The sequence below is a fragment of the Anabrus simplex genome, chromosome 9 (genome assembly GCF_040414725.1).
Source record: "Anabrus simplex isolate iqAnaSimp1 chromosome 9, ASM4041472v1, whole genome shotgun sequence".
NCBI lineage: Eukaryota > Metazoa > Arthropoda > Insecta > Orthoptera > Tettigoniidae > Anabrus > Anabrus simplex.
Window position 1 is genome coordinate 11,498,931 of NC_090273.1, and position 25,315 is coordinate 11,524,245.

The 25,315-nt window shown below is 42.2% G+C and overlaps 1 protein-coding gene across 1 annotated transcript in view; it reads right to left on the minus strand.

The window, feature by feature from the left end:
• Positions 1-25,315, minus strand: part of ex (expanded) — a 102,636-nt gene that overhangs the window by 47,025 nt on the left and 30,296 nt on the right. Inside the window, exon 3 of the mRNA XM_068229185.1 lies at positions 8,638-8,717. Within this exon, the coding sequence (XP_068085286.1) occupies positions 8,638-8,717 (80 nt within the window). The remainder of the gene's footprint in view (positions 1-8,637; positions 8,718-25,315) is intronic.

Below are 25,315 nucleotides of genomic sequence, written 5' to 3' on the forward strand. Positions count from 1 at the left end.
GATGCAGTTTCCAAAGTGACACACACTGACTCAGGGGGCTCACAAATATCTTCTAGTAAATCAAGTACATACTCAGGGAGCAACACAGGTTTCTTTTTGCTAGGGGCTTTACGTCGCACCGACACAGATAGGTCTTATGGCGACGATGGGATAGGAGAGGCCTTGGATTTGGAAGGAACCGGCCGTGGCCTTAACCTGGATCCGCCCAAGATTGAATTTTTTGAGAATAAAATTGTAACTTTTAGCGTTGGATACAGTGCGCGCGGTTACAATAATAAGAGTCCAAGAAGACTGTGTAGTTTGCCGTGCCATATATGGCACGCTGGGCGGATTCAGGTTAATTAAGGTACAGCCCCAGCATTTGACTGGTGTGAAAATGGGAAACCACGGTAAACCATCTTCATGGCTGCCGATGGTGGGATTCAAACCTACTATCTCCCGGATGCAAGCTCACAGCCGCGCGCCACTACGCGCACGGCCAACTCGTCCGGTATTTTATACTACTAACAAAGGACTTGTAATGGAATATATGACAGCATATTATTCTGTTTTGTACCTTCATATTAACAGTGCAATTGTCCCCAGATTTTTTTTTTTGCTAGATGCTTTACGTTGCACTGACACAGATAGGTCTTATGGCGACGATGGGATAGGAAAGGCCTAGGATTTGGAAGGAACCGGCCGTGGCCTTAAATAAGGTACAGCCCCAGCATTTGCCTGGTGTGAAAATGGGAAACCACGGAAAACCAACTTCACGGCTGCCGATAGTGGGATTCGAACCTACTATCTCCCGGATGCAAGCTCACAGCCGCGCGCCACTACGCGCACGGCCAACTCGCCCGGTATTTTATACTACTAACAAATGACTTGTAATGGAATATATGACAGCATATTATTCTGTTTTGTACCTTCATATTAACAGTGCAATTGTCCCCAGAATTTTTTTGTTTTTTTGCTAGTTGCTTTACGTCGCACTGACACAGATAGGTCTTATGACGACGATGGGACAAGAGAGGGCTAGGAGTGGGAAGGAACCGGCCGTGGCCTTAATTAAGGTACAGCCCCAGCATTTGCCTGGTGTGAAAATGGGAAACCACAGAAAACCATTTTCAGTGTGGTTCGAACCTACTATCTCCCGAATACTGGATACTGGCCATTTACTTCCTTTGCTGTTTCCTTCCCTGGATATAATACTTAACCACTTTCGACGCAATTACGTACTTGAAGGTATTTATGAAATACCACGGCATTCTGGTTTCCCTTTCTTTGATTTGCAGAAAGGCACGCAGCAGTAATCCATTTTCACTGAAAACAAGTACAGTACTACCCTATTTCCCGCTATTTCATTCCGACAGGTCTGGAGCCGGTTGGTGCTGCCACCTGCTGTGGGTATTTATAAACGGAGTGTTTCATTTAGTGCCATGTTAAAATGTTGTAATGAGCAGGCAGTATAAGCAGCTATCGGATGCAGATCCAGCAGGCAGTGGGCTTAGTGATAGGCATTTGTTAAACATGGCGGTTTGTTGATGTGTGTATTTTGTTTGCAACAGCAGTTGATTAGGTTATGTGTATGTTTATGTGAAGTTAAGGTGAAATAAATAAGTGCACCAACTGACAGCATTTTGTGTGCGTCTTTGTGGATACATCAAGTTTAGGCGAAGTTTAAGCTCCGTCTTGTAATATTTGCTTATGCATTGTATTGTTGGGCCTAGAGTTTTCCTTACGATTTTTTCTCCATGTTTTCGTACATAAAATGAGTGTTCGGAGACACATTCGGGTTAAAATGTCCAGGCCTTCGGTTCGGAGAGACCTCGGTTCGATTCCCGGTCATTTTGACTGCGTCGACACTGTTAACTCCTCTGACGACTGGACGTTTGTGTTTGTCCCAACACACTGCTCGTCAAACGCCAAAGAAGCACGCAGTATTGAATACCCTCCGCCCCCCGCACATTAACAGGGTCCGCGTATTGCGAAAAAATATGGTAATGTCTTAGTCTTGTGTGCCTGGAAATGCATTTTTTGTTGTTGTTTTGCTGTTTCCATTTTTGGCATGTAATTACGTTTGCTTTACTTCCGATTTTGATCATTCTTCATCCGAAAGAGAACGGTGCCTGCCTCCATCCATGAAGGTCCAGGATGACAAAGCAAAATATATTGTATAATTTATGAAACAATGCATATCTAAATACTGTGTAAGACAAAAAGAACCCATATAATGTCATATAAATGACTGTTCAATATATGAACAGAATCCTTCAAGATTTCCCTTACAGTGCTCATATTCCAGGCCGCACAAACCTAGTAGACTTAGAACATGACAGGTCCTCAGAAAAGATGTCCCACAAGCACCGAAAAGAAGACCCTATGTGTAAACAAGTGCGCCCTACAGGGCAGATAACTGTACAGCCCACTGAACGTTATTTTCAAATCGAATGGTTGGGTCAAGAATCACAGCTGTATATGTTATAAATTATGATGTCCACTTGTTTACTGCTGCCATCTACCAAACAATGAACCTCTTCATAGACCTCCACCGCTTGTGGGTGGGGGCGGTAGAATAATACCTACGTTATCCCCTGCCTGTCGTAAGAGGAGACTAAAAGGGGCCCCAGGGGCTCTGAGCGTGGGTTGGCGACCACGAGGCTCTTAGCTGAGTCCTGACATTGTTTCCACTTTTGCCAAGGTCCACATTTGCATCTACCTATTTGATCTCACTTGGTCCACTCTTGTTATTTCCCGTCCCCGATGCTATCAGGTCCTAAGGGCTAAGGAGTGTTTCATTTTCACGCCCTTAGTGGCCCTTTTCTGTCTTTGGCCAATAGCTTCAATTTTCGAAGTGTCGGACTCCTTCCATTTTTCTTCTTCTGATTAATGTTGACAGAGAATGGTTGCCCAGTTGTACTTCCTCCTTAAACAGTAATCACCGAGCTCGATAGCTGCAGTCGCTTAAGTGCGGCCAGTATCCAGTATTCGGCAGATAGTAGGTTCGAACCCCCACTGTCGGCAGCCCTGAAGATGGTTTTCCGTGGTTTCCCATTTTCACACCAGGCAAATGCTGGGGCTGTACCTTAATTAAGGCCACGGCCGCTTCCTTCCCACTCCTAGCCCTTCCCCGTCCCATCGTCGCCATAAGACCTGTTTGTGTCGGTGCGACGTAAAGCAAAAAAAAAAAAAAAACAGTAATCACCACTACTACTCTATGGTATAGTAATATATTTATTGCAGAACCTAATTAGAGGGCTTTTCCTTTCTGCACACCTTAGTACGTGATAACGAACACACACAAAGCACACATGCAACCCTCGTTTGGCGAGCGATACTTCGTCGTGGAGCATAGTTTGAAATGAAAACCATGCACAGCTAGTTTTGTTACGTGCTGTAACTCGTAGTTGGCTTCATTCCTTTTGTCGTTGATTATCGCTTCCATACTGTAGAAATCCAGCCAGATTTCCGATTTCTTTCTCTGACGTTCGCGAAATAAATTTTGGTATGCTGGAGTTGATGGGAGAATGAATTTGTCCCTTACTTCCTCCAGAGGCATCATTTCCCTAGTTAGCTCATACACCAGTCTCGAAAAGGTAAATTTCGACAAACATAGGGCTCTCTTTAAAAATGTTGCTTTTATCTTCTCCACATCCTGTAAGTTCCTTACTGACAGATACTGGAGATGCCGTACGTTATTACAGGTGTTATTTTCACTCTGCATAACTTCAAACACTCTATGGTATGACATCGTGGTTAGCCGGTTCGAGTCCCGCTGGTACAATGTTCATCATAATGTTGGCCGGCAGGGTAGGAAAGGTGGTGGTATACACTACATTGCGTGCCAAAAGCCTGGATTTAATTGCAAACCTCTCTGCACTGTTCATGTGGAGTTGTCTATATGATGCTGATTCATCCGTCGAATGGTGACGTTAAGCCTCAAGCAGACTATGTGCCGACACTACGCTCACACTCAGACCCGCAGCACGCCCATGCACGTCAAATAGAAAGACCTACACCAGGCGAGCGGAACATATCTCGGACACTCCCGGCACTAACAGCAAATGCAGGTTTATTATTATTATTGGGGCAATTCTTTTCTTTTGGGCTTCAGAATAGTGGCGGATGACATCTCTCTCCCCGGGCGAGTCACGCCGCTGTATTCTTTCATTGTCACAATCCTTCCTCATTTCATGAATGATGAGAAAGTTAAAATCCCTCTGGTAATTTTTTTCTCTCGAGAAAATGAGGTATTATTAACAGAAACTTCATTCATACGATAAAAAAGACACTAAATCTAATCACAAACTGTTTTTATTTGAATATCGTTTAGTAGATGAAGGAAGGAATGCGAGCAGGGGAGGGGAGTAGTATAAAACCAGAGTGGTACGCCTCATATTGGAATGCACTGATAATAGAAACCGAAGGCATACGCCTCCAAAGCGGGAAAGCGAGTACATTTGTGGCCTAAGGCAAGACAACTTGGCATTCTCCAGTTACACTGCAACCCAAAAACATGCTCGAACACATAACTCCCTCTGTCGGTCCGTGGTAGAGTGACAGACCGAGGATACGAACCCGGCAGAGTTAGTTGGATTTTAGAAGGGTGGAATGAAACTCAACGTCGGTTTGGTGTTTACCCGGCACAATTAATTAAAACTCACGCACAAATCGCCCAATCCGACAGATTAAAACTGACTGGCAGGTGGTCTAAATGGTGGCAGAAGTCAATCTTCCTGGCATTTTCCCCACTTATTTAAGCTGGATACTGGACGTGGATTTGGCCCAGGGTCAGAACAACCTGTGGTGTCAAAGTTTCACGGAATTTGCGTGTACGTTTCGGTATTCTTCAAGCTTCCAGGCTCTTAGGACACTAGCGAACCAGATTATCACACAAACGTGGCCTTCTCGCACGCGAAGCAAATGCATTCGACAAAATATAGAGCCAATTGGAATGCGTAATTCTATAACGTGATCATTTGAGGAAAGCTGTTTTCCTAAATCTGTGTAAACGGCTCCGAGATTTTTAATAAAATGCCTGATGTGCCATCTTACGTCATAATTTATAAGTGAATTTTAATAAAGTTTTTTTACTGTTACCGTCTGTTTTTTCTTTCAGATGGTTTATAAGTTTTACTCAAAAGTTAGCAGAATAAAGACCTGACAACAATATTACTATAACAAGACCTGAAACAAATGCGACAGAGTGACCAAAACCGACTCTTATTTCTCAAAATGTAGGATATTTTCGAATTGGTGAAAATTCCTCCCAGTTCCCGAACAGGCTGCTCGAGTTGTGTGTGAATATGTCCAAAGGGCATAATGCTTTCAACACTCCGCACTCAACCACATTTACCTTGACAGAAGTTTTCACATCTTTCCAAACAGAGATTCGATCCTCATAAAAATCACGAAGATTTATTCAAAAACCGTAAATAAGCATTCTGACACAAGCATACATGATTATAAAAACAGAGGCATGATCGGAATGAATTGCATTTTAAAAATCTGCCTCTCACATCAACAATAATGTTTTGAAAAGTTTCATTACATTTTAGATCGTTTTTAAATTCGCGTATGTAAAAATGATAGCAATTTTTAGTCTATTGTCTCTTGAAAATTGGCACTTTACATTAAATCGCTAGTCCTAAGCCCAGAAGATCTAAGTACGCCTTCATGTTTAAATGCGGAAGAGAAATTTCTTCAGTACTAGGGCTCTCTAAAGACTAGGTATGCTCGCCCGCCATTATGGTTCATTCCTGCACTACGTTGGTAAGGCAGTTGACCACCCCAGCCTTGTACATCCCTCTTTTTTTACTGTTCTCCATGTACTCTCCAAACCAAACCAAACCAAACCAAACCCCATTGCGCAACCGCCCTGAAGGGCCATGGCCTACCAACTGACCGCTGCTCAGCACGAAGGCCTGCAGATTACGAGGTGTCGTGTGGTCAGCACGACGGATCCTCTCGGCCGTTATTCTTGGCTTTCTAGACCGGGGCCGCCATCTCACCATCAGACAGAGAATTCTAATCACGTAGACTGAGTGGACCTCGAACCAGCCTCACATGCAGGTAAAAATCCCTGACGTGGCCGGGAATCGAACCCGGGGTCTCCGGGTAAGAGGCAGGCACGCTACCCCTACACCGCGGGAGCATGTACTCTCACTGGATAAATATTAGAAAAAATAGCTTTCTAATAAATCAGTAAGCCTTCGCCGCGGTACCGTCAAATAAAATGAGGGACACCGTGGAATTGATATAGGCTACTCTTATACATAAATCGTGGAATTTGACGCGGTAATCAGTCCGTGTCGAAGATATATAAACTGTGATAGAAGATTTTGATACCATATGATCTCGGTCGGTATTTCATACTTGCGTGAAACTGATTCAGCGCTATTTTCATGTTGTCGAAATAATAAGAAAAAATATTCTTCGAACAAAAATAACGCTGAAATGTGATGTACGAAGATGAACACACACAAGTAACTGGGATTCTTTAAGTTTATTTCTTTCTTCTAAAATTCAGTCCCTTTCATTATTTACCAGTACAGTATTTAAAAAAGGCATTCTATGTGCAAAATAAACTTAATTTTTGGTGAGTGTTATGAATCTCACCAGCTTATGCAGTTGTATGAACAGAGGATTTTAGTTTATTCAACCGAACATTCATGAAGCAAATGTTATGTTATTATAAATTACATTCAGGAACAAAATAGGAATTGAGTAACTACTTCTATAGCTGAATCTTCTCTCCTAACCTGAAGTATTGCACTGATAATCAGTCACCAGTGACTTGTAAGAGGAGTGACCCACGAGCTGTGGAGAATATTGAAAATTTTTGATTTTTGAAAAAGGTAACAGTACTTTTTTTTTTAACAGAGATTCCTCTGATTTGAGGAGAAGTAGTATGATTTCTCAACACGATTCACTTCATTATACTTCAAAGGGTTGCAACATGGTTAACTTGCTCAGGTAGCACATTTAAAAAAATGATACTTATTAAGTAATATTTTACTAATTTACTGTCTCCTTTTATTACAGTATTTACAAAACAATAACATTCCATTCATTGTTAACGTTTTTCTCTTCTTTTCCGAACCAGTCTCATACATTTAATTTTCCGCACATTCTTGTTAAAGCCCACAACAGCAGAGGATCGAATTTTGAAGAAGTATCTAACATTTTTTCTTTTAAATTACAGCACGTTGGAGAACATGTACTGGTACGTTTATCATTCAAATTTTTCTCCATTACAAGATTTGTACCATTTCGCATTATACGTATAATATTTATAGTCCCTATGAAGACCTCACAGTCACAAATTAATTTCATAACTTCACAATCTGGTTTCTTTAGACCGCCCAAATTAAAAAAATCGAATGTTTCAGAGCTTGAGTCAGAAAGCTCATAGTTTAAAACCTGTCTGCATACAGGCCTACCACAGATCTTGGTTTTCAATAATGCATCTGTTGTAGGCCTACTACCACCAATGTTAAACAAATTATTTCTGTGATATGGATTTAGTTTTAACAAATATTGTAACTGTGGTGTTTGTATGTTGAACTCCTGTTGCCGGACTTTGGAGGCAGAACTGAATATTGTATGATCAATGTGACTGTATTAAGGGGTACCGTATAGTAATGTCAGTGGAGGCTGGCTGCAGGTTTAAGTCACCAGTTGAAGTAGAAGGTGTGGCAGAGGCAGTGGAGGCATAATCTGTATCCCACAGTAGAGACATTACTACAATTAGGTGCAGAACAACCCACCATTATGTAATAAATATCCACACCAATATCAATCAATCAATCAATCAATACTGATCTGCATTTAGTGCAGTCGCCGAGATGGCAGATTCTCTACCTGTTGTTTTCCCAGCCCTTTCCTAAATGATTTCAAAGAAACTGGAAATTCATCGAACATCTCCCTTGGAAAGTCATTCCAATCCCTAACTCCCCTTCCTATAAATGAATATTTGCCCCAGTTTGCCCTCTTGAATTCCAACTTTATCTTCATATTGTGATCTTTCCTACTTTTATGAACGCCACTCAAACTTATTCGTCGACTAATGACATTCCACGCCATCTCTCCGCTGACAGCTCGGAACATACCACTTAGTCGAGCAGCTCTTCTTCTTTTTCCCAATTCTTCCAGGCCAAATTTATTCTGTGATTAAAGCAATACGTTCAATGTGACGAAGCGAGCGCTCGTAGGAGAAACTAGAGTTTGGTCACATGGCCCGTTGCGCATGTATGAACCAAAATGGCGGCTAAGCATACCCATCTTATAGAGCCTTATTCAGTACATGTTCGTAACACTTCGCGTTATTTTCATCAAATTCCCGCGCAAGTTCGATTACCAGACTGTGACAACTTGCAGGACACGTGCTGGTCACCCTGGGTTGCGTGTTCTGAGGACTTGGCTGTAGGCGAGGTTCAGAGGTAAGAGCAGTGGAAACAGAAAGGATAACAGGAGCCCTCACACACTGAACGCTAGCGTCGGTAAGGAAAATGCATTTCCTCCGTACGTAGAATAACACGAAGTGAGCCTACTTCCACCAATATAGCAATGCCACGATGGATTCCATTGCTCTGACGTCATGCGCTAAGTGTTTCTGAACATTCTTTGGAGGCAGTGAAGGTCACTACAACTTACGTGTGTATGCGAAGATTTCCAGTGTTTAGGCGCGTACTTGGACAATTTGTTCTCGGGATCGACGAACAGATATTCTCCATCTGAAACAGACGACAAACAAGAATAATTAACAAACAGAAAATTAGCCATTTGCAGGCAGGAGCTCAATTTTGTTTGCAAAACAAAAATGATGAAATACAGCGACAGCCGCTGAAGTAAAGAGGCTCCACCAGTCAGGACAGCTAGGGACCTAGCAGAAAACTGCCCTGGAAGTAAAAATGTACTACCCCATCGCGCAACAGCCTCGAAGGGCCATGGCCTACCAAGCGACCGCTGCTCAGCCCGAAGGCCTGCAGATTGCGAAGTGTCATGTGGTCAGCATGACGAATTCTCTCGGCCGCTATTCTTCGCTCTCTACACTGGGGCGCCATCTCACCGTCAGATAGCTCCTCAATAGTAATCACGTAAGCTGAGCGGACCTCGAACTAGCCCTCAGATACAGGTAAAAATCCTTGACCTTTCCGGTAATCGAACCCGGGGCCTCCGGATAAGAGGCAGACATGCTGCTGCTACACCACTATATATTTTTTAATTTATTTATTTATTTATTTATTTATTTATTTATTTATTTATTTATTTATTTATTTATTTATTTATTTATTTATTTATTTATTTTCAGTGTCGTGTGCTTTATCAGGTGTTCCACGGTACGCTTGGACACACTACCTCTGCTTCCCAATAGCAGATTCACCGCAAACCACTTGTCTGGTCTCACTCAGATATGGGATGCTCTCCTTTTCCTGGTCAAGTTCCTTGGCCTGGGATAAGTCTTTCAAACCGGATGTTTGGAGCGTGTCTGCTGCTGGATGGCAACAATATATGTTCTTCTGTTGGACTCCGTGTTAGAGATAGTGTACTTCTTCATAAACTCTCCAATTTAAATCTTTCAGAGCAGATCTCCTTTGCGGCACAATGCTAGCAAATGACGAAGAGTTTCATTGCCGCCAGTCTGGACGACTAACTGCTCGAACCGGCGAGATGTGGGCACCGCGAAGAAGTTCGACGGTATTCTGTGAGGAACAGCCGGTGTAGCCTGCAGCTCTGGCTACCTGGCTTTACGTTCCACGCTTTATTCATTAATTCACTCTTATTGGGAGGCTATGTCTCTCTCTTTAATTGCTCTTATTTTAATTAAACTCGTACCTCGCTGGCAGCAGTATATAAACATCACTCCAGCCCAAATTCGAGCTTCGAATAGCGCATATATTGCCCGCAAATTTAGAATAGAATAAAATCGAATAATTTTATTGGTAAGAAAATACAGTTATAATTGACAAAGCCGGCGTTATAGTAACATAATCTTTCATATGCATGTAAATAAATAATTAATTTTTAACTAAACCAATGCTGAAGGCTGTAAAAACCAAAGCAAACCAAACCGCACTTTGCTACACTCCTCATGCCCTTGGCTTCACAGCCCGAAGACCTGCAAATGAAAAGATAATGCATGGTCAGCGCAACGAATCCCAGTGGCCGTTATTCTTTGCTTTCTAGACCAGGGTCGCCATTTTATCGACAGAGATTCGTGATCGATACTTGTAAATGCTAGTGTTGTTTTCTGGAATAGACCACATAGCATCACGTGGATAAACTGTAGCTGACGTAAAACTGTTCAAGGGGAAGTGAGTATTCAATGAAGATTTGCAAAGACTGTTTCCTTTCGGGAAGACCGTGAACAGGGTGCGAAATCGCGGGGGAATGGGGGTTTCCCCGCCACCACCGACAATTTTATCTCACAGGTTCCCCCCACTAAAATTATAAAATAATGAGGAAAATGTATAACACATATATTACTGAAATGAATATTCTTGCGGTACATATTGTCATGAAAACATTGGCAATAATACACATAATATAGAAATAATAGAATGACCGCCAGACTTTGAGCAATGTAGCGGTGGCAACTCCGCGCCTGCAGCACAATCTGGCAGGACCATCTGAAACTCCGGCACACCACTCCTGTACTTCTTGGAGAGGGTGTGTTTCCGATAGGTAGCCAATAGGACAATATTCACTTAAGGAGTATACAAACTGACAAATTTGTTCAGTCAGAATTTAGCCCTGATAGAAGAAGGTTCCACTAATAAAACAATAAATCAGGACAAGCTGCGCCTCGCCTGGCCATTCTTAAGCAAGGGACAGTCTCTGATAAACCTCTCAGCAGATTTTCTTTCTTTCTCATTTGCTGCATCGACTTCTCTCGTACTCCGTAGAACAGCCCTCCCGTCTGCCGTTCATCATCGGCAGTCGGTTTACTGAGCGTCGTGTCCTGTCACTTCATTCGTAACTGCATTCTTAACGAGATTCTTCCATCCTGAGCGGTCTTCAGCTCTTCTTAAGATATTGTGAAGAGGTAGACCGGTGATCTTCTTTGCTTGGTCTAACCATCTACTTGCTGTTCTGCCTCTTGTTCTGATGCCTTCAATTTTGCCTTGCAGAATGGTCTTTTCTAAATTGTCTCCTTCTCTCCTCAAAATCAGTCCCAGGAACTGGAGGTAACTTTCACTAACGCGGGAAGATAAACGTTCTGTGATGCTCACTTCTTCTATAATGGAGGCATTTGTTGTTCTTTCTGTCCATGGTATACGGTACATTCTCCGCCAACACCACATCTCAAAGGCATCTATTCGGTTCTTGTCACTAGCCTTCAGAGTCCAGGTTTCACAACTGTACAGGAAAACAGAAAACACCAGTGATTTCACCAATCGTATTTTCACTGTTTTGGATAATGCCAGGTTCTGCCAGATCTTTGTAAGTTTAACCGTTGCGGCACGACCTAGGAAAAACGGTCGTTTTATTTCTTTATCACAGTTCCCCATGTTACTGATTATGGAGCCCAGATATACACAATCATTCACCAACTCCAAATCTTTCAGGCATCTTGTCATTTGGATTGGCATTTGACTTTGCCGGTTGATAACCATTAGTTTGGTCTTTTTCATGTTAATTTCTGGACAAAATCCGAACTAATGATTTTCACTCTAGAGAGCAATTCATCAAGTTTTTGTTCACTTCCTTTAATGAGTGTAGTATCATCAGCGAAGCGTAAATTGTTGATTTTCCTACCACCGATTGAAATTCCACTATCCAGCCATCCAGTGCTCTTCTCATTACATACTCTGCATAGATATTGTAGAGTTGGGGTGACAATATGTAACCTGCCTCACTCCATTTGTCACATTGAAAAATTCTGAGCATTCACCATCCACCCTTAGGTTGCATTATGACTATTATAAAGACCTTTCAATAATGATGACGTTAAGTGTTTTGGGACTCCACATTAATTGAGCACTTCCCACAATTTGTCCCACTTGACACAGTCGAAGGCCTTTTTATAATCAAGGAAACAAATATAGGCAGGGACACAGAACTCGCGGTATTTTTCAATTATCTGCCTGATGTTTGTTATTGACTCTCATGTACCTTTACCTGCCACAAAACCTGTTTGTTCAGCAGAAATCTGGGATTGCAAGAAAGTTTTTAGTCGTTGATTCATTATGTACAGCAGAACTTTGCTAGCATGTGATATTAATGCTATGGTACGGTAATTAGAACAGTCTCTAACTGACCATCTTTTGTGAAGGGGAATAAGAACATGTGTAGTCCAGTCTTTAGGCCATTCTCCAGTTTTCCACACTTTATTACATATTGAATGTAAAGCATTGAGGCCTTCTTCTCCGATTACTTTCAGCATTTCTCCAGTAATACCATCTATGCCGGGGCTTTGTTGTTTTTCAAATGTTTGATGGCGTTCTCAATTTCACTAAATAGGATTAAGAATAGTTTAATTACTAACTTCTTTAAAACTGGTAATGATAATATACAGTCACTACCAGTCACGACGCAAGTTCGACATATGATAATGATGTGCAGGAAAAATCCAATAAAAACCTAAATGTGACGAAGTGTTATATAAGGTGACTGCAGAATGTCCTTTACACAGCGAGCACATTGTCGAATGCAACAATGAAGATAATCCAGGATCACCAATGCTGGTGGCAACCGAGAAGTTTTCGACGCCTTGGCAGAAAAATCGAGCCTGGTTGGTGTTTACTACCAATGAGAAAGACTGTCAAGTAATGATGTGTATGTAGTGTGTGTGTTAAACAATGGCAACACGTGTGAAAAATGGTAGGAACTGTATCTAATGATTTACATTGGCCAAAATACGGTGTAATGAGGAAAAATAAAAGGAAGAATCTGGACGCTGTTTATAAACACAAAATAGTGTAATTCATTCTCACTGTGTGCAGCAGGATGAAATGTGTAAGAAACAGGTTCCAGAAGCGTGTGCAGCGAGTGCTCGTGATTTGTTCATGAAAAGTCGAAAGGAAAAGTTAGATACAACTGTTAAAGTATTAAGGTCAGTTTATGTAGCAGCGAAAAGAGAGTGGAGTTTGCGTGATCATCCGCAGCTTATAAATCTACAGATCGCAAATGGCTTAGACATGGGAACAATCTTAATACAGACAAGACTGCGGCGGCAATGACCAATTTTATTGCGGAACAATTACATTTAAAATGAGTGAATTTTATCGAAGTGACTGACTGTTTTTCCATTTCTGTGGACGAGTCTACGGATAGGTTTTCTGAAACATTTGATTTTGTACATTACGTACGTTGACGAACAGAATGACGCTTATTGCTGTTTCTATAAGCTAGTACCTGTTCAAAATGCTGATGCTAAGTCGCTGGAAGAGAAAATTGTCCAAACCTTGTCAGACGATGATATAGATGCAGAAATGCCCAAAGATAAACTTGTGGGGTTTGGTTCGGACGGAGCTGCAGTGTTTACTGGCCGAAATGAAGGTGTTGCTGCTAGAATCTACACTTGATCAGCGTGCATTGTATGGCTCATAGAATGGACCTTGTTTCAGAACAAGTTTTTAGTGTTGTGAATGCTGTTCATAATTTTGAATGCGGACTAGACGAACTTTATAAAATTTTCAGTAGACCTTCTGCAGCTGCTGAACTGAGACATATTGCGGCAGTCACAGGTGTTCCAGGGTTCTTGAAAGTCAAAAAACTCTTCCAAGTTCGTTGGATTTCAAGTGAGAAGTACTGTTTATTGGCAGTTTTCAAAGACTTCCCTTGCATCATGGAGTACCTAATCCGTGAATCTGAAAACCGTGAAGTGTTGAGTAAAGATCGTTGTAAATTTGCAGCGCTGTACAGAAAGTTGTCGCAGAGAAAAAATATTATTTTGTTGGATTTTCTGTTAGATGTATCGTGGGTACTCTCGCTCCTAAGTACAACAACGCAAAAGGAATCGGTTTCTTATGGTGAAATCGAAAACAAGCTTAATTCTACAATGCAGACCCTTAAAGAAATGCGCGTGAAAGACAATGTTTATTTGACGCTTTCCAAGGAAAAGTATTTAACGTATTACAAATGCGATTCTGAGGAGGATGAAAAGATAGAGTTTGACAGAGTAAGAGGACAAATAATTCAGGGCTTAGTAGATGAAGTAGAAAGAAGATTTCCTTCAAGTGAAGTACTGAACTGCTCTGCAGTGTCTGAAAAAAGAAATAAGTAGTGATATGAGTGGTTTGGATGGTGATACTGTGGTATCGCAATGGAGGGAGTAAAAGATAGGCTCTAAAATCCTAAATGATTTGGTTCATTTGAAAGGATTAATACGAAAAATTCGTTCAGTGCCTATGTCAACCGCCATTCGTGAACGAGGTTTCAGCGTTGCTCATAGCATCAAAACAACCGAAAGAAATCGCTTGTTGGTAAACACTTTGTAGGCTCTGATGACTACTAAACTCAATGGACCTCTTTTGAGATTGTGGGATGCTGTTACCATCGCTGATAAATGGGTCAGGGCATCATCTGACAGACCAACGCTACTCATTGAACAGCAGCGAGGAGAAATACAACCTCAGGATGGTGGTGGTGATCTTTGTTTTAAGAGGAAGTACAACTAGATAATCATCCTCTCTGAAGATATTAGTGGAAAAGAAATTTAAAATAAAATTAAAATATATATTCAACGAAGGAATTTGGAAACGCAGTACAAAATAAAACAAAAAAATATTGAATTAGGCCGAAAAATTACTAACGAATCAAAAGGGAACGTGCGTTACCTGAGTAACGGTACACTTGTAACTTAAATACTGTACCCTTGATTAATCCACTGTCGCACATAAAGCGGATGACGAGATCAGCAGTAGTCGCGTCATCGGCTAGAATGCGTTCGAGAGTTCTCTGCAGGCCGATGCTCCGTCTCAGGCCAGAGAGATCGGCACACACTGTGAGGATGTGGGCCACGGTGAAGTCGGCACCACAAGAGCACACTGGGGGTCTTCCCTCTTTAGGAGATAATAGTGCGTAGATCGTCCATGGCCTATCCTCAGCCTATACAATACTATGGCCTCTTTCCGTGAAGGCCGGAAAGAGGGCCGCTACACGGTGGTTGTCTTCTTAATTGCTCTCAGCTTGTTGGGAGTTCGGATAGCTAGCCACTCCGATTCCCAGGACGCCAAGATGGTTCGACGTAGCTGAGAACAAATATATTTAGCAGGTACCGGTACAATGATAGGTCTTGGAGGTAAAAGTACTGCTTCCTCTGCAGCTTCATCCGCAAGTTCGTTTCCCGCAATCCAATGTGGCTTGGAAGCCACGCGAAAGTGATTATGGTCCCAGCATCAACTTAAACTGGCTAGAAGATCATGAATCTGCTGCACCAGTTGGTGTAGCGAGAAACAAGTTTCAATAGACTGCAGAGAGCTTAACGAATCGGTACACATAAGAATGTGGCTTCTTTCGTCACCCAGTGCAAACTGCAGAGCTTCTAATATGGCGTAAAGCTCCGCAGTATACACGCTACATACATTAAGAAGCGAGATCTTCGTGCTCATATCATCGGTGACGAAAGAGCACCAACATTTTCTTCGATTTTAGAACCATCCGTGAAGATATGTACATCTAGACGTATATCCGGTCACGGAACCAACCACGGAGGTACCTCACTGAAAGTTTGTTCAAGACAAGCACCGATATCGATATTTAAATCACAACACAAGCTATCAATTCGAAACCCGACCGGCCATGTGGCATTCGGCCGGTCGTGGTATCTCTGGTGGTAATGAGTACTAAAGATGCATTGATAGCTTGGATGTAGCGGCATTTCACGAATTTTGGCAACGTACGTGAGGAGTAACTGTTGCCTCCTTATCCGTGAAGATGGAACTCCCGCTTCAGCAAGTAGGCTGGGAATGGAGCTAGTACGCAAAGCTCCCGTTGCCAGCCTAACTCCACTATGGTGAATACTGTCCAAAAGGCTCAGAGTAGATTTTGATGCTGAGCCATAAACCGCACTTCCATAGTTAATTCGGGAGAGGACCGTTGCCGTGTAAAAACCTAGCAGCACTGCACGGTCAGCCTCCCAAGAAGTGCCGCTGAGAAACTTAAGCAAGTCTCTTCATGCAGGCAACCTTCAACTGACGGATGTGGGACTGCCACGTTAGTCTCTTATCAAAATGGAGTCCCAGGACACTGTTTCGCAAGCGGAGTTCTGGTTCATGATGTACAGGCCGACATCGACAGAAGTGTACAACTGAGGTTTTCGCCGCTAAAAATCGAAAACCATGTTGCAGGGCCCATCTGTCGACTCGGTTAATAGATTGCTGTAGCTGTCTCTCACCAAACGTCACCTTCTGGAGCTGTAATGCAGAGCTAAATCGTCTGCATACAGCCATGGAACGACTGCGGGCCCAGCAGCGGCAACTATGGCGTTGACGGCGATTGCGAACAGCGTGACAATCAGTACCGATCCCTGAGGTACTCCATTTTCCTGAACGTAATATTGATAGAATGCATTCCCTACTCGGACTCGGACCTTCCTTTTCTTTATACTTTCCCTATCTTTCGCTTTTTTCTTTTAACTGTATGTAATTTCTAACACGATACGTCTTACAGTATTAGTACTGAATGAAATGCTACTGAAGTAAAACAGTGCAGCCTATATCTGAAGAGGCTCCGGACATGTCGAAATCCTCATATCGCAATATTATAATCAAATAAATTATCCATAAAGGACACACAGAGAAAAATAATTTAAAGATTAAATGTATGTTGCACGCCACAGTTCCCCAAATTACAGAATAGCCGTATGCTCTCTTGTAGTCGTACCAGAGTGTACTATGCTCTCTTGTACTCGAACCAGAGTGCACTATGCTCTCTTGTACTCGTACCAGAGTGCACTATGCTCTCTTGTATTCACACCAGAGTGTACTATGCTCTCTTGTACTCGAACCAGAGTGCACTATGCTCTCTTGTACTCGTACCAGAGTGTACTATGCTCTCTTGTACTCGAACCAGAGTGTACTATGCTCTCTTGTACTCGTACCAGAGTGCACTATGCTCTCTTGTATTCACACCAGAGTGTACTATGCTCTCTTGTACTCGAACCAGAGTGTACTATGCTCTCTTGTACTCGTACCAGAGTGCACTATGCTCCCTTGTACTCGTACTAGAGTGCAATATGTTCTCTTGTACTCGTACCAGAGTGTACCATGTTCTCTTGTACTCGTACCAGAGTGCACTATGTTCTCTTGTACTCGTACCAGAGTGTACCATGTTCTCTTGTACTCGTACTAGAGTGCAATATGTTCTCTTGTACTCGTACCAGAGTGTACTATGCTCTCTTGTACTCGTACCAGAGTGCACTATGCTCTCTTGTATTCACACCAGAGTGTACTATGCTCTCTTGTACTCGAACCAGAGTGTACTATGCTCTCTTGTACTCGTACCAGAGTGCACTATGCTCCCTTGTACTCGTACTAGAGTGCAATATGTTCTCTTGTACTCGTACCAGAGTGTACCATGTTCTCTTGTACTCGTACCAGAGTGCACTATGCTCTCTTGTACTCGTACCAGAGTGCACTATGCTCTCTTGTACTCGTACCAGAGTGCACTATGCTCCCTTGTACTCGTACTAGAGTGCAATATGTTCTCTTGTACTCGTACCAGAGTGTACTATGCTCTCTTGTACTCGTACCAGAGTGCACTATGCTCTCTTGTACTCGTACCAGAGTGCACTATGCTCTCTTGTACTCGTACCAGAGTGCACTATGCTCTCTTGTACTCGTACCAGAGTGTACTATGCTCTCTTGTACTCGTACCAGAGTGCACTATGCTCCCTTGTACTCGTACTAGAGTGCAATATGTTCTCTTGTACTCGTACCAGAGTGTACTATGCTCTCTTGTACTCGTACCAGAGTGCACTATGCTCTCTTGTACTCGTACCAGAGTGCACTATGCTCTCTTGTACTCGTACCAGAGTGCACTATGCTCTCTTGTACTCGTACCAAAGTGTACTATGCTCTCTTGTACTCGTACCAGAGTGCACTATGCTCTCTTGTACTCGTACCAGAGTGCACTATGCTCTCTTGTACTCGTACCAGAGTGCACTATGCTCTCTTGTACTCGTATCAGAGTGCACTATGCTCTCTTGTACTCGTATCAGAGTGCACTACGCTCCTTTATACTCGTACCAGAGTGTAATATGCTCTCTTGTATTCGCACCAGAGTGTACCATGCTCTCTTGTAGTCTACCGGAGTGCACTATGCTCTCTTGTACTCGTACCAGAGTGTAATATGCTCTCTTGTATTCGCACCAGAGTGTACCATGCTCTCTTGTAGTCTACCGGAGTGTACTATGCTCTCTTGTACTCGAACCGGAGTGTACTATGCTCTCTTGTACTCGTACCTGAGTCGTACTATGCTCTCTTGTACTCGTACCAGAGTGTACCACACACAGTGCTCTCGTACTCGTACCTGAGTCGTACTATGCTCTCTTGTACTCGTACCAGAGTGTACTATGCTCTCTTGTACTCGTACCAGAGTGTACCACACACAGTGCTCTCGTACTCGTACCTGAGTCGTACTATGCTCTCTTGTACTCGTACCAGAGTGTACTATGCTCTCTTGTACTCGTACCAGAGTGTACCACACACAGTGCTCTCGTACTCGTACCTGAGTCGTACTATGCTCTCTTGTACTCGTACCAGAGTGTACTATGCTCTCTTGTACTCGTACCAGAGTGTACCACACACAGTGCTCTCGTACTCGTACCTGAGTCGTACTATGCTCTCTTGTACTCGTACCAGAGTGTACCACACACAGTGCTCTCGTACTCGTACCTGAGTCGTACTATGCTCTCTTGTACTCGTACCAGAGTGTACCACACACAGTGCTCTCGTACTCGTACCTGAGTCGTACTATGCTCTCTTGTACTCGTACCAGAGTGTACCACACACAGTGCTCTCGTACTCGTACCTGAGTCGTACTATGCTCTCTTGTACTCGTACCAGAGTGTACCACACACAGTGCTCTCGTACTCGTACCTGAGTCGTACTATGCTCTCTTGTACTCGTACCAGAGTGTACCACACACAGTGCTCTCGTACTCGTACCTGAGTCGTACTATGCTCTCTTGTACTCGTACCAGAGTGTACCACACACAGTGCTCTCGTACTCGTACCTGAGTCGTACTATGCTCTCTTGTACTCGTACCAGAGTGTACCACACACAGTGCTCTCGTACTCGTACCTGAGTCGTACTATGCTCTCTTGTACTCGTACCAGAGTGTACTATGCTCTCTTGTACTCGTACCAGAGTGTACCACACACAGTAGCTGCCACATCGAGCCAACAGAGATATATTTTGTTCTGGCGTCCCTCCCTTCTTCTCCTAACATTCCTACCCAGCTGGACCATCATCTTTTCTTATCTGGTTTTGAAAATAAAACGAACACAGGTAGCTAGTTGGCTCCGCAGCACAGCAGGTAGCAAAGCGAACGAGAGGTCACTTAAACTCGGTTAGTAAGAGACTATGATACCTTTCTACACAAGCATTTAAACCACTATTCCTCGTCATTTTAACCTTGGATGTCTCGAAATTAGATGAGGTGGACAGTTTTCTCACACCTTCCGTAGATTTTAAACTATATATTTTGAACTGTTTTAAAGACACGACAATATTGTCGAATGATTAAACAAAGACAGCAAAATTATTTAGTTCTATAAAATATTTATCAAAGAAAACTAAAATAACCACTAATCCACGTGGTGAATGACGGGGTATACACTTCTAAGGACACATTTGAACATGTAATGTACAAGTGGGGAAGCTAATTGTAATAAGGATTATTTAAAACACGTTGTGTTACAAAGAACTAGTTTCAGATAAGCCGGGACTAGGGGATATCACAGCGTATATTTAGCTATTATGCCAAAGTTTTTCAGAAATAAGAGTAGTGTAAACGAAAGTATATAAGAATACGTAGAACACAAAGAAAAGCAACCGAAAATACGTAATTTCTCAATTATAGACACCCACTGCATCACCATCACGTGTAGAAAGAGATTGTTTATACTTCCGGTGCAGTGCATTCACAACTTAGAATAAGTTAGGGGAGAGAAAGCTTTCAGATGGGTATTTCTAACAAACCAGTGAAACAGGTGTGAGAAGTAATCTGATGAATAATGTAGCCCCATAATATGGTGCACATGTACCGTCCTTGTAGCTTCTTACATCTGAAGAACGTATTGATGCCGTCAAGCACTGTCCCAGCCATGATTTCATTGATTAAACCCTCGCTTCACAACCACACTGGTGATCTCCACCCAGCTTATTTTATCCAAACGTCACCATCCCAACATCTCAAAGACTTCTAGTGTTTTATGTTCGATGTTCAGGCTTCACCACACGCAGGTCTTCACAAGCTTGTCCCTTAAACTGAGGTAATCAGAGAATGCTCCTTTCGCCATCGATAAGCGACTTTCAATTTAAATTTCGCAACGAAGATCTTCTATGGGTATATATCATTTTATTCTGAATTGCTATACTTTTGTATTGTAACTTTATACTATACAAACATTTTTATTATTCATTGATATAAATAAAATTATCAGTATTTACACTTTTCAGATCTTTCAATTTTCATACACAAATGTAGTAAAGAAGTAGCATTGCCAATCTGTAGGAGCCAATGCAAGGGTTAAATTTCGGACAATAAAAAGAAAATTACCAGTAAATAAAAAGTCAGACTTAACTTTCTTTAACCTGATTTTTTAAATTTAATGTTTTAAAAATCCCTAGATCATAGCATACTTTCCTCTCTGCTGTACAGTTGACGATTGTGACATGGAAGGTTTTAGACGCAATCGCCGATTTGTCCACTGTCCGAATATCTGAACGACCACTTTACCCAGTATTCACAACGTGGTCTCTGCGTGGCAGAAACAGGACATTCCAGGAATAATTAATGAACAAGCGGAATGTGTATGCGAGGATCTTCAAAAGGCAGAAGTATTCAGTCAGCAGTATGTAAAGATTGTTGGTTACAAGGATAATGTCCTCATAGAGCACGTGACTAATGCTAAAGAAGTATTAAATTTTACCTATGATAACAATGGCATTTACAGTAAGATACAAAAGTTGAAAACTAGTAAAGCGGCTGGAAATGATAAGATTTCTGGGGATATACTAACGACAATGGGTTGGGATATAGTACCATATCTGAAGTACTTATATGATTATTGTCTGCATCACGGAGCTATACCGAATGAATGGAGAGATGCTATAGTAGCCGCTGTATACAAAAGAAAAGCTGAAAATTACAGGCCAGTCAGTTTGACATGCATTGCATGTAAGCTTTGAGAAGGCATTCTTTCTGATTATATGAGACATGTTTGCGAAAATAATAACTGGTTTGACAGAAGGCAATTTGGGTTTAGGAAAGGTTATTCCACTGAAGCTCAACTTGTAGGATTCCAGCAAGATATAGCAGATATCCTGGATTCAGGAGGTCAAATGGAATGTATCGCGATTGACCTCTCTAAGGCATTTGATAGGGTAGATCATGGAAGACTACTGGCAAAAATGAGTGCAACTGGACTAGACAAAAGAGTGACTGAATGGGTGGCTATACTTCTAGAAAATAGATCTCAGAGAATTAGAGTAGGCGAAGTTTTATCTGACCCTGTAATAATTAAGAGGGGAATTCCTCAAGGCAGTATTATTGGACCTTTATGTTTTCTTATATATATAAATGATATGAGTCAAGAGGTGGAATCAGACTTTTTGCAGATGATGTTATTCTGTATAGAGTAATACATAAGTTACAAGATTGTGATCAACTACAAAATGACCTCGATAATGTTGTGAGATGGACAGCAAGCAATGGTATGATGATAAACGGGGTTAAAAGTCAGGTTGTGAGTTTCACAAATAGGAAAAGTCCTCTCAGTTTTAATTACTGCATTGATGGGGTGAAAGTTCCTTTTGGGGATCATTGTGAGTACCTAGGTGTTAATATAAGGAAAGATCTGCATTGGGGTAATCACATAAATGGGATTGTAAATAAAGGGTACAGATCTCTGCACATGGTTATGAGGGTGTTTAGGGGTTGTAGTAAGGATGTAAACGAGAGGGCATACAAGTCTCTCGTAAGACCCCAACTAGAGTATGGTTGTTCCAGTGTATGGGACCTTCACCGGGATTAGTTGATTCAAGAACTGGAAGAAATCCAAAGAAAAGCAGCGTTACAAAAATGTTGCAAAGTTTGGGCTGGGAAGCCTTGGGAGAAAGGAGACGAGCTGCTCGACTAAGTGGTATGTTCCGAGCTGTCAGTGAAGAGATGGCGTGGAAATGACATCAGTAGACGAATAAGTCTGAGTGGTGTCTTTAAAAGTAGGAGAGATCACAATATTAAGATAAAGTTCGAATTCAAGAGCACAAATTGGGGCAAGGATTCGTTTATGGGAAGGGGAGTTAGGGATTAGAATAACTTACCAAGGGAGATGTTCAATAAATTTCCAGTTTCTTTGAAATCATTGAAGAAAAGGCTACGACAACAACAGATAGGGAATCTGCCACCTGGGCGACTGCCCTAGTGATTGATTGATTGATTGATTGATTGATTGATTGATTGATTGATTGATTGATTGATTGATTGATTGATTGATTGATTGATTGATTGATTGATTGATTGATTGATTGATTGAATATTTCGGCTACTGGGCGTGTTGACAAAAATTCACAACTCATTGCCTGTGTTTTACTGCAGACAATAGTGGAAAAGTGCTATTTTTCTGTCTGTCTGTGGCTGTACAGCAATAGTACGTAGATGCCTACAGCGCATTCGTTCAGTATACAAGGTGGTTGGAAACAACGTGAGCCGGCTATATGAGTGTTGAAGGGTTGGTCACACTGATAAATAATTGGAAAAATAATTAGATATCTCTCGCCGTCATCATTTTATCAGCTGCTGAAGTTAGCCACTTCAGAGGGCTTTGCAAGGCGGTGTTGCTAAATCTACACGTGGCTTGAGAGCGCCAATAGAAGAAATAAACTTCTCCAGGGGAGGGACCTCCCTGCTGATAGGCTCGGCCCATAGCAAGCACGCTACGGTGCCACTGGCTGAAAACCGCAGTGTGTTACTCAAGCGCGACCAAGCCACGCGCAGATATAGGAACAGCGCTTCGTAAAGCCCATTTCAATTCGCCCTCGAAGCGATCTGACTTCACCAGCTGATAAAATGACAACAGGGCGAGATATCGATTTTTTTTTCAAATTACTTACCGTATCAGAATGAACAACGCTCTCGGTTCGCGTTATTTCCGACCATTCTGTACAGAAGGAAAATATCCCTCCAGATCAAATCTCACGTGCAACACCGTAGTAACGTCCGTAACGATCATCCGTGCTCGGGGACCCGGCTCCGATTCCCGGTACTATCAGAAATTCAAGAATGGCAGGAGGGCTGGTATGGAGGTGTGGCTGAAAAGAGCTGCAACACCTCAGAATGAGGACACGAGTTTACATCAATAATAACGAATTGCTTTAATTTCCCTTCGCGTGATTTAAATTACCACCTTGAATTATACAGTTTTGAAAGTATTATGCACACTAATAATAATAATAATAATGGTGCGCAGCCTCCGGAGAGGCCTGGTGTTGACGCCTGCGCGTCTGTATTGGGCCCTACCAAAGACGAATTCTAAAGTTGAAGCCTCAAGCCAGGCGAATTAACCAAGGAAAGACCCGACCGGGCACCGAACCTGAGACCCTTGCATGAAAGGCCAGCACGCTAACCATTTAGCCTCGGAGCCCGACTTTTGCACACTAAAAGAAAGATTTGAAGTTCAATTTTCTCTGCTTCAAAACATTTAAGTCGCGGTATTTCTTAGGCAACGTTTAAATGTATATTTATTGTAAAGATGTTGTGTAACTGTACCTCAGTCAAACTCATGGCTGCTGAGGGCTCTAAAATCACTGGATGAGGCGGGTGAATCAGTGGACGCTTTTCGCTCACCACCCTCTAAAATTAGGCGTGCGCTAACGATTCCTTTTTTTAAATGTAAATATGTCTAGTTTTAAACATGATAATTATTTTACGAGATTCGTTTATATTTAATTGAGGCGCATTTGTTGAATATAATGTGTTATTGAATCGTCTATAAATGTGAACATATAATGTTGATGAAAAATACATGATCTATTTTCTTTGGTTGAACTTCCTAAAACGCTTTTCTTTAATACAAAGTACAGTATGTACTATAAAAAGTCATCTAATTTTACAACAAATAAGGACATAATTTCTGCTGCACTGTGATAAACGTGCTCACCTTTGGTCCAAGGGGTCCCCAGTTCGATTCCCGGCCAGAGCGACTCTCGAGCACTGTGATATTAAAATCCATCATAAGTAAGGCTCATATCCTCACAAACACGCAAGCTGCCTAGAGACCTGCATCAGGCCACGCATCTCGACCGTACCTGCCCGCCACATCACCTTTCGAACATACACACTAGGACGGGCACACATACATATGACTGTGTTACACCTTATCCTACAATATTCAACTCGGCTCAGAGCTTTATGCAAAGTGAAGATTATTCCACCTGTTTACTCGGAACTGTCGCTGGGACACACCGGGTTCTGATACTGTCTCGTGGTGACTGATTAAGATTCCGAACCACGCCATTCTGCAGTATGTTCAAACTGTCTGCTGGCGAGATCAAGTCACACGATACAAGGTTTCTCTTCCATACCAGCGTTCGATTCTTTGAAACGACATTCGATATGAAATCTCCCATTGTCAGTGCACTTCCTTTATTTCTCATGAACAATGTGTATGGATTTTGTGATCAAAATTATGTAAGAAGTTGTGTGGCTATTATTTATACCACTTGGGCAAATTCCGAGCACACGAATGGCACAAACTGTAAACAGGTAAGCTTAATCATTCCTTTCACAATGCCCTTCTCGAAATATCGGAGGAATATCAGAATTATTGGTCATGTAAGATTATCTGTTTGACATAAATAAGTCTCATGGCTGGAGGGGTTCACCTGAAAATTTCCGTTACGGAAGTTAGTGTCACAAAATGTGTGTCGGAACTGTAACCCTAGCAAACGTGCAGGCTGTGATATAAGGTGTGGATGGATGGTCAGACAATGTTACCTAACAACCTGCAGGCTGTGATGTAAGGTGTGGATGGATGGTCAGACAATGTTATCTAGCAACCTGGAGGCTGTGATGTAAGGTATGGATTGATGGCTAGACAATGTTACCTAGCAACCTGGAGGCTGTGATGTAAAGTGTGGATGGATGGTCAGACAATGTTACC